The 11054-nt window shown below is 40.0% G+C and overlaps 1 protein-coding gene across 1 annotated transcript; it reads left to right on the top strand.

Moving 5' to 3' along the window:
* The first annotated feature begins 1129 nt into the window (after positions 1-1129).
* Positions 1130-9245, top strand: fam98a (family with sequence similarity 98 member A). The gene is made up of 8 exons (XM_026356705.1): positions 1130-1182; positions 2450-2598; positions 2948-3082; positions 4347-4528; positions 4898-4978; positions 5075-5191; positions 5878-6045; positions 7154-9245. Exons 1-8 carry the CDS (start codon positions 1145-1147, stop codon positions 7808-7810), a joined length of 1527 nt encoding a protein of 508 aa, XP_026212490.1. The 5' UTR covers positions 1130-1144; the 3' UTR covers positions 7811-9245.
* The last annotated feature ends 1809 nt before the right edge of the window (positions 9246-11054 follow it).

Below are 11054 nucleotides of genomic sequence, written 5' to 3'. Positions count from 1 at the left end.
ATAAATCAAAAGTATAAAGACACATCCCATTAGTTTAAACTTCTTTAAACTAATGAATTTAGTTTCAGAATTCCACAGAATTCTGAGTTTAAATATAAACTTTGGATTTAATGCAAGATTCCTGTCAGAAATCTGAATTTAATTAAAAAATAATTTCATTGAAATAGTTTAGACTCGATGTTTGCCTTTTATAAAGGCCCTTTACTACTTTAATACTTTTGCACGCAGAGGGATTGATAATGTATTGTTACACTACAGTCTTTTTTTTTTTTTTACCAGTTGATCCCAACATGTGTTTTAGTTGCATTAATGCATTTTGCACTGTTTCACTAACTGCTGAGCTGCATTTAGTGAAACGTGCAAATTCTGAAACAAAACAGGAAGCCTCCACAGACCAAGCAACGTCATAGTTGACGTTCAATTTAATTTTCAATTCAATTCAATTTATTTGTATAGCGGGAAATCACAGACAGACGTAATCTCAAGGCACGGGCATTTCAGAATTTAATTATATAAAAAATGTATATGTGTTCCACTACACAGTGTGGGTGTAATGTGTAATTTGTAAGGTGGATGTATGCAAATAATTCATGTCGAAATAAGTTAAGCTTCAGTTTTAAGTGTGCACGTAGACTGACGTTGAATGAATGAATGCTTTATTGAATACTTTATTTACTTGTTATCTGCCTCAAGGTGCTCAGCACACATTGGCATAGACAATATACATAATAATAACGTTATTTTATCTGAACATTCTGCTATTATTTAATGGAGTAAAGAGTGATTGGGTGAGGGGCGGGGCGTGTTAAAGTTTAAAGGTCATCATGGTTTTATTTAAGCAATACTGGCTATAATAACTATAAAAAAGCAATAATATAAGTTGGTTTTAGGGGTGCTGAGATTAATTTTAGTGTGGTGTGGAGTGTAAAATTGCCATTGCCTAACAAATTAAGCAGTTTTGCCTCACTACCGCAACAAACTCCGGTCCAGCAGGTGGCGCTGATTCCGTTGGAAACTGTTTTGACAATTCGCCAATAAATCCACAGAAATAGAGGAAGTAAAACGTGTATCAGCTGAGCTGGCTGATGTCAAAAAACCCCAAATCATAGCAGGTGATTTTTGAACCCAACTACAGTCAACAGGGATGGAGAATGACATTCTTGTCTCTCTTGAAGATTTAGGGTAAGTTGGCAAACGTGACGTGTCTTCTGTTGTGTGAACAGTAGGCTGGCAGCGAGCCAACAGCCTGCTCCGCTCTCGTATCTATTTTAGCCGGCGCACTGCGTTGTAGCATGTTGTAGCTTTAACGGCTACATCGATGCTGCAGCTAATGCAGGGTTTGACGGGGACGCAGCTTTCTAACGTTACGTGTGTGTCGGGGTAAATGGACTGATTTAACAGCCTGTTGCCAAAAAAAAAAAAAACTGCGTTCGTAGGAGCAGTCGCGGTTATGAGTGATTTCAGGAAAGCTGACGTTCTCATATTTCTTAACATTAACGTCACTTTATGGACAGTTTATTCCCTTAGCGTCCATTGCTTAATTATACAATAGAAGGAGCCACAGTAATGAAATTCTAACCTTTTTATTCTTCATTCAGCTCCTGAACTGTACCTGACATTAACAAAGAATTCCCATGCAAGACTGGTGCCTGATTTCTGATTTGAAAATATAAATGACTCATGCACTAATAACTCTGTTTAGCTCCACTCATGGAAAGGTGCAGGGATGGTGTTGAACAGTAAAGATGTCTCCTATGATGCATGTTTGGATTTGCTGTTTTATTTCTCTTTGGGGAAACATTTACAGTTATACAGTGTTATAATACAATGATGCCTCATCAGTAATCACAAGTTAACTTAACGAATTCATCTCAAGGTACTTTACATAGTACAGAATACTTTATTAAATCCCGCATAAGCAGCAGTAAGGAACAATGGAGAGGAAAAACTCCCCTCCACAGGAGGAACCTCCATAACAACCATGCTCGGGGTGGATGGCCTCCTGACTCGACCAGCTGGGTTGAGAGGAGAGTAGTCGGAGAACAGATGAGCAACAAGAAGCAAACGGGCAACTATTATGATGAGGGAGGATGTGGAACAACTTAACGTACCACCAGTACATAGACCTCGATGAAGACCTGGAAAAGCAAGAAAGAGGGAAGGGGAAAGAGAAGGAGACGAACAGACAGGAGCCCTGCATTCTGTAGTGGAGAACACAGGATGGTGTATAAAGTTCAAGATGATAAGACAGGTCTGAACGAGCACTTCCATTCAGATCTGCATAGATCTTACCAGTAACATTATGTGCGGTTGAAATGGAGATTGGTATAGCCATTGTTACAGACAGCTAGACAACTGGCTTTGCTTGTTATGTGTCCAGACCTACTGTCTTACGTGTATTTAAATATAATATATACAATGGATGAAATAACTGTGTGTTTTACTGCAGGTACCAAGGCCCTTTGTTAGAGGAAGGAGCTTTGGATTCTGCTGTGAGCGGAGGAGCAGCTTCACCTGAGTTCACAAAGCTCTGTGCCTGGATTGTCTCAGAGCTAAGACTCTACTGTAGACTGGAGGAAAATGTCCATGCCACTAACTGTAAGACATGTTTGATCACTTTTAAGTAGAGCTGCTGGTGGATATTTAACAGAATGTTTCAAATAGTGGCAGCAGACGTGCAAAGAAAAACTTCTACATGGTACAGTCTTTCTCTTGATAACTGAAGGTGGATGAAAATGGCAAATAACTTTAACATAAAATATAATTATTTACGTTATGGATTTTCAGTCCCTGCTATAGCAAATTTTACATCAAAAATGTTTATCTTTGCCAAGTTGCTTGAAATACAACCAACAATTGTTTTGTTTTTTTCAGACCAGGTTTATGTGATATCTATATCAAGGTTACTCATCTGTTTTGTGACATCTTGTCCTTCTACAAATCTCAGGTCCAAGTGAGGCGGAGAGCTTCCAGCTGGAAATGAGTGGTCTGCTGTCAGAGCTGGCGTGTCCTTACTCTAGCCTCACCAGCGGAGACATCACACAGAGGCTCCTCAACAGGACAGACTGTTTGCTACTCCTCAGTATGATCTACTCTTTCCAACCTCTCTATTTAAAGAGTGTAAAATTGTGTGAAACCTTTATGCAAACTAGAATTTCTGACCTGTGCACTAAAAGGTACAAGTGGGTCACACTTTTTGTGATGTACCACACCCACCTGTAATCAAGAATTATACGGACACCCCGTATATTGTGAAGTGCTGTGTATGGTGTTGACATAGTGTCTACTAGATGGCAGTATACGCAGCCTGTATGTAGTCTGCACACAACATCAGGTGGTGTACACTTTTCTGTTACAAGTGAGGTAGTTAGGGAAATCACCAAACTATGTGCATTTCTAATAATGATAGAGGACAGCGTCATAAAATAAAGGGAGACGTATCTAGCACAGGTTATGCAAAGTCAAACTACCTGTGTAGGTGTGCCATGGGTGTGTAGGAGCTTTGTAGGTCCTACATTTGTGTTGTATTATTCTTTTGTATAGTTTGTTTAGATAAGGTGTCAAGTTTTGCTGTTGGTATGTAAGTATGAGTATTACTTAATTGGCCCACCAGTTTATATCAATGTTCATGTTACAGTTCTGCTGCTCTACAGCTTTACACACTGACAATTCTTTATTTTAGCATCACCCCGTTCTCAGTGTTGTTCCAACAGCAGGAGGTAAACTCCTGCATTGCATTTTCAGACAGTTTTTTTGTCAAAGCAAAAGTTATTTATTAACCAAGTTGTAAGATTTGACAGCACATCCTCGTTGGGGCAGAACTTTTTTGAACAGAAGGATCATGTAACTGTACTTAAATGATGAAGTTTGGTGACCTAATTTAAATCCCAGTTTAGCTCTAACCATGTCCTTAGTAGATGTATAATTACTGAAAACATATCAGTGGGCAGGGTGGTTAAATCACTAGAGTTTATTCAAAGCACAGGTGCTCAAACCACCTGCACTAATGATGGCTCTGTTGCTTTTATTATTCTGGTCAAATGAAATGCAATAATCTAAACCAGAATTCCACCAGAATGTGCTTTGAGATTTCAAAGACTAATGTAACAGAGAAGGAGCACTGCAAGAGCAGCATTAATATGGACCAGTGAAGGTGGACTGTGAGACCAGTGTCTGTCCAATGTTGGATGGGTTGGCCTGCAATCACTGTTACCTCACCGTTTGGGCCACCATTTGCTATTTTCAGCAACATAACAGTTTTTTTCTTTTTGTCCCATGAATATGATTTTATTTAATTCCAGAAAGCACTGGCATGGCATTAAAGATTAAATACTTTCTGTAACCAGCTTTTCTGATGTCTGAGTTGGAGGCGTCGAGGATGATCCTGGTTAACAAACCTCAGAAGAAAGGCCAGGAGTCAGGCAGCCCTGTGTTCCAGGAGCTGAAGGGTATCTGCATGGCACTGGGCATGTCCAAACCTCCTGCCAACATCACCATGTTCCAGTTCTTCAGTGGAATTGAGAAGAAGGTTAGTTGGTTTGGTCACCAATGGATTGTATGCACTAGCAACAAAAATTGAGCAGCATATTGCAGTATATGATCTGTATTAGCAGTATTCCTGACAACATTTACTAAAAAACACACAAACTCACACACTTTCTTTAGTAATAAGTTGTTGTCACTTTTGTGTGCTATGATGGAAGAAATAATTGTACCCAATTCTGCCTTTAGTTGATGTAGTTTAGTAAACTTTTGATAGCACTTTGCTTTGATGTTGTTTCTCCTTCACTTAGATTTTGTGATTTTGCCTTGTTCCTCACTTGTAAGTCACTTTGGATAAAAGCGTCTGCTAAATGACTAAATGTAAATGTAAACTGTATCTCTCAATGTTTCTTAGCTGAAGGAAGCCATAAGCCGTGTCCCCTCAAATCATGTAGGTGAGCCTCTGATGAAGAAGAGCCTTGGACCTGTGCACTTGGTAAATACTAAAATATTAAAGAAGGAAATTCAAATAAATGGGGAACACTTTTATAAGTGAATGACTCTTTTTTTGTTTGTTTTCTTGTTTTACCAGGAAAAAATTGAAGCTATAAACCAAGCTCTGGTAAATGAGTATGAAGTGAGAAGGAAGATGTTGTTGAAGCGTCTCGATGTGACTGTGCAGTCTTTTGGTTGGTCTGACAGAGCTAAGGTACTTTAAATGGTAAATGATCTGCACTTATATAGCGCTTTTCTACCTGATTGGTACTCAAAGCGCTTTACACTGCATCACATTCACCCATTAACACACACACTCACACCGATGGCAGAGCTGCTGTGCAGCTGATCTGACTCGCCGGGGGCAACTTGGGGTTCAGTATCTTGCCCAAGGAACCACCAATCCTATGATTGGCAGAAAACTGCTCTACCTATTGATCCACAGCCACCCCTTTAAATTCTTCCTGTATCTGAAAAGGATGTAGTATTGTGATGAAACACAAATAAGGCATTTTAAACTGGAAGCACTTTATTAGGTACACCCCTACAATTAAATGCAATCTAGGATTGAAGTTTTGCCATAAATTCTACTTTTACAAAGTTTAATTTCTCAGTGTTTGCTATAAGGAGTGGTGCAGTTCTCTGGAATGTATATTAAGAGGTTGTTCTAATATTTTGGCCACTCTATTTAAAATGACTGACCAAAACCTTAGGAATATCTCTTAATATGTATGTATGTGTTTATTGCATTTTGTATTGGAAGAATATCATCTACTATGATACGTAATGATAGAAATAAATGGTTTGACCAATGTCAACTGGCAGTAAGTTTGACTGTATTCTGTTTCCCTATTTTTCTGATTGTCAAATGAAGGAATACTTTCGTACGTCTCATTACAGACACATGCTGAAAAGTTGGCCAAAGTTTACCAGCCACTGCGTATAGCCCTCTGCACCAAAAGTAAAATCTCAGTTGCTCACCTTTTGGCTGCTCGACAAGACTTCTCCAAAATTCTACGCACAAGCAGCGGCAAAATAAGGGAGAAGACGTCCTGTGCCATTAATAAGGTGGGTAAAATTTCATAGAAGCAGCACTGTAAAAGGGCTTACGTTTTTCTAAAGCCTATTCTTTTGTAGGACTCAACAGATCAGATCTCAACGAGTGATTCAAGACTTTTGCAGATTTGCAGATATACACTACTGCTGTACTGTCCCTTTAATGTCTCTGACCATGGAGGACTGAGTTCCTTAAGTGTATGTTTAAATAAGATATAAAATTGGATGGCTCAAAATTTCTTGCAGCTGAATTCTATCAAAACAGAAATAGGCTGTAGTGCTTATTTATTCTGTCACCCATCCAAATAATCGGAATCAGGTGTTTCAAACACTTCCATGGTCACAGGTGTATAAAATGAAGCACCCAGGCATGCAGACTGTTTTTACAAACATTTTTGAAAGAATGGGTCGCTCTCAGGAGCTCAGTGAATTCCAGCGTGGAACTGTGATAGGATGTCAACTGTGCAACAATCCAGTCATAAAAATGTCCTCGCTCCTATATATTCCACATTCAACTGTAAGCTGTATTATAAGAAAATGGAAGCATTTGGGAACGACAGCAACTCACTTGGGTCAGCGGATGCTGAGGCACATAGTGCGAAAAGGTCGCCAACTTCTGCAGAGTCAATCGCTACAGACCCCCAAACTTCATGTGGCCTTCGGATTAGCTCAAGAACAGTGCACAGAGGGATGTTTAGGTCTTTCTGTGGGGGGGCTCTAACTTGAGCCTGGTTCTGCAGGAGGTTTCTTCCTCTAGGGGGAGTTTTTCCTCTCCACTGTTTGCCTAGTGCTTTCTCAAGTTGGTCTTGTTGGGCTACCTGTGTTTTTTGTCTCTAAGCACTTTGTAACATATGTTTAGAAAAGTGCTCTATAAATTCATTTTATTATTTTATTATTATTATTATTTGTTATAATAAGGGGAAAAAAAACACAGGTAGTTTTTGTCTGAGGTTGTCGTAGGTTGTGTTTGGACTGAACCAGAGCAGAGATTGGGTCCCTGAGACTTGACAATACATAATTTCTAAGGTGGAGTGCACTAACTTTGGGTGTGTCGACATGCAACATAGAGTCATGTGTACAGAAATTACCAGTCTTAATTTAATGTCTTTCCTTTTCTCAGGTTCTAATGGGCAGAGTGCCAGACAGAGGAGGTCGACCCTGTGAAATCGAACCTCCTCCTCCAGAGATGCCCTCTTGGCAGAAGCGTCAAGATGCCCCAATGGGCGGAGGCAACTATGGTGGGGGTGGGCACGCAGGCAGCAGGGGAGGCTATGATCACTACTCCCAAAGTGGCCGTGGAGGCTACGACCGAGGAGGACATGGAGACAAGGGAGCTAGAGGAGGTGGCAGCAGAGCGGGGAAGGTTCATGGAGCAGATGGAGGTGGAGGAGGGAGAGGCGGTTACAACCAGGGCCACTATCAGGATGCACGAGGTCATCAGGGAGGAGGAGGCAGAGGTGGTTATGGAGGAGGAGGGAACACCCAGGGAGGCTTTCTGGACACTGGGTATCATGGGGGAGGAGGTGGAGTAGGTGGTTACCATGACAATTACCACCAAGACGGAGGCTGGCATCAAGAGAGAAGCGGGGGTCGAGGGGGTCGGGGAGGCCGGGGAAGGGGAGGCAGAGGAGGAGGAGGAGGAGGACAAGGGGGAGGCTGGGGAGGAAGAGGTGGGCAGAATTTTAACCAGGGAGGACAGTTTGAACAGTTCTTCCAACACGGGGGTCAGCACTACAACCAAGCTGGCTTTAATCAAGGCAGACACTACACTAGTTAAAGATAAAGTGTGGGGGGGTCACATCAGAGTCCATTCAAAGACTGACTGCTTCTGTTGCTTGAATGGTTTTAAAATGCCTTATCTGATGTTAACATTTCAGATAAAGTTAACTCAAATATTAAACAAGGACACAGAAATACTGCATACCATCACTGAATACTAATATTGAAGATACTGGTGTGTTAATCTTTCTTTGCCTCAGTATGAGTATTAACACCAACAGCTCTGCTCTAAGTGGTTAGTTGATTAGTTGGACTTTGCTGATATGACCCTATTTGACACTTAACCTGCCTTATCAGTATATTGGACATTTTTTTCAAGATCAGTAAAGCTCCTAATATTTCTGTGCTGTTGCACCCACTCTATAGATTTTGAAATTCCTATAGCACAATTTGACGGTTACTTGAAAACGGCTTCAACTCCACAGTCTTTATTTTTAGTTTCAGTAGATTTGACTGGACTCTCCTCTGTTACTTATTTAAAAAATCTTGTACTGCTCACATTGTGAATACAAATAAGAATGTTGTAGGGCGGTTTGCACGGATGTGTGAATGAGCAATAAAACCTGAAATGAGAATAGAATCACTTTTTCCTTCAGTGGTGTCATTATCTTATCAGATTAAATTAAAATGCAGAGAACTTGTTGGCTGAAAATTTCAGTCTGCACTGATTGAAAAAACGACAATTCTCCACGCTGACAATACTTAAATCTCTAAATCCCTTCTCAGTAAGGGAAACAAAACTAACTTGGGGTTTAAATTAACTTTTTTTACGTCGGAGAACTATAAAATGAAAATGCAGACCAATTAAATTTGGACTTTTGGTTAGAAAAACTCTACCTTCCAAAGCCTAAACACATTTTAGTTCTGTTTCCTTTAATCGCAGTGCTGTTTAATCAGCAATGTCTTAGTGGAAACTGGGGGGGGGGGGGGGGGAATAATTTTATTGACATGATATGCTACATGACGTGGCTTAATCACAGAAATATATACATATCATAATATGACATTACGCAGGATCATGTTAAAGCCCAAAGATGTGTAGAGGCGATGATTTTAAATGAAGTCTGTTTTCTACATTTATTTTTTATATGATTAATGGTTACGGTTTTTCAAGGATAATCTCAGATTCAAGGATAATCTCTATGGCTTCTAAAGTACCTGCATGATTAGTTTCATAGGCAAAAATTGACCATCTTTTTCTACACTGTAAAATACTGTATAACTTGGAAACAGGAATCGAAGGGCTGTCTTAAAATTGTACACCAACATATGCAATATGTCTTCTAACATGACATGTTATGTCAACATGTTATCTTGATTAAATACTGCATGTTATGCAAACTTGTGTCTTAGCTTGGGTATCTTCCAAATTCTGTTTGACCTAAGGATAGCTAGAAAAGCACAACTGGGTTTGCTAACCCAAAGAAACTTGAATTACCTTGAAAATATAGGAGGTTTTATAGTAATATAATAAATTAATTAGATGATATAAAATTCCCAAATAACAATTTACAGTGTAGAAGGCTGTACTTTCAATTAAATTTAATTTTATTTTTACAGTGCCAATTCACAACAGAAGTCATCTCAGTTGAGCAAGCTTAAGGCAACAGTGGAGAGAAAAAAAACTCTTTTTAGAAGAAGAAACCTCCAGCAGAACCAGGTGAGTAGTGGGTGGCCATCTGCCTCGACCGGTTGGGGTGAGTGGAAAGAGAAGAGAGAAAAGAACAGCAAGCAGCAAGAACATTGGGCAGGTCAACTGGATTCTGAAGATGTACAGCTCCAAGGAGGAGGATACCTGCAGAAAAGTACAGAGAGGAGGAAACACAACTACAGGAGAGAGAAGACACAAAGTTAATGACATGCAATGGTGGACTTTGCATTGATACAGGAGAAAGGAGAGAGGAGAGGAGCTCAGTTTATCATTAGAGGTCCCCCAGCAGACTAACCTGTATCAGCATAACTAAGAGATGGTTCAGAGTCACCTGATCCATCTCTAACTATAAGCTTTATAAAAAAGGAAAGTTTTAAGTCTAGACTTAAATGTAAAATGTCTTAAATGTTGAACTTTCACAAAATATGTTTTGTTTTAATGTCTACAAAAAACACATCTTGACATCTGAATGTTTGTTATCCCCTACTGAACATTTCAAATACATTTTCATATGGAGTACTTTTCCTTTTTTAAGTGATGTTTAAACATCTTTTATTACAGAACAAAAAAACTGAGCTCCTCTTATCTCCTCTCCCCTCCTCTCCTCTCATCTCATCTATCCATTCCACCAAGTCATTATTGCATTGTAACTCTGCTGTAGTTAAATGATAAATGTTCTGCACTTGTATAGCGCTTTTCTACCTAATTGGCAGTCAAAGCGCTTTTACACTGCATTTCTTTCACCTATTCTCACACAGATGGCAGAGCTGCCATGCAGCTGACCTGACTCACCAGGCGCCACTTGGGGTTTAATTCAATTCAAAAAACTTTATAAATTTAATTTAATTTATTTCCAGAGGGAAATTGTTTTACCTCATTACAGTTGTTCTCAACACAGACAGAAAGAAAGGAAACCGACAGAATATGTGAGGTGAATGAAAATGAATCAATATTTATAGTCCAAGGAGGAATAACAGTGATTATATGACATTGAAATTGTCAGTTCCCCCACTCCTTACAGAGGAGGGACTAGTTGTAAAGATTGATGGTCACAGGTAGAAAGGACCTGTGGAGCATTTAATGTTAATAAGTCTTTGGCTGAACGTGCTCCTCTGTCCAGTCAACACACTGTGCAGTGGGTGGGAGGGATTGTCCAGGATTGAGAGGAGTTTGAACAGCATCCTCCTCTGAGCTACAACATGTAGAGGGTCCAGCTCCACCCCCAGAACAGAGCCAGCCCTCCTGATCAGTTTGTTTAGTCTGTTAGTGTCTGCCAGCTTCATGTTGCTGCCCCAGCAGACCACAGTATAGAAGATGACACTGGAACCACAGACTCATTAAACATCCGCAGCATGGTGCTGCAGACGTTGAAGGACCTAAGTCACCTCAGGAAGTACATCCGGCTCTGAGCCTTTTTGTACAGAGCTGCTGAGTTCTTTGTCCAGTCCAGTTTGTTGTCACACTCCCAGGTATTTGTACTCAGATATAACCTCTAACTCCTCCCTCGGTGTACAGAGAGAGATGACGGGACTCCAAGATTTCCTGAAGTTCATAACCAGCTCCTTTGTTTTATTGATGTTCAGTAGAAGAT

This window comes from Anabas testudineus, chromosome 15 (genome assembly GCF_900324465.2).
Source record: "Anabas testudineus chromosome 15, fAnaTes1.2, whole genome shotgun sequence".
Lineage (NCBI taxonomy): Eukaryota > Metazoa > Chordata > Actinopteri > Anabantiformes > Anabantidae > Anabas > Anabas testudineus.
Note: the sequence above shows the minus strand (reverse complement) of the source record. Positions and strands in the feature narration are given on the sequence as shown.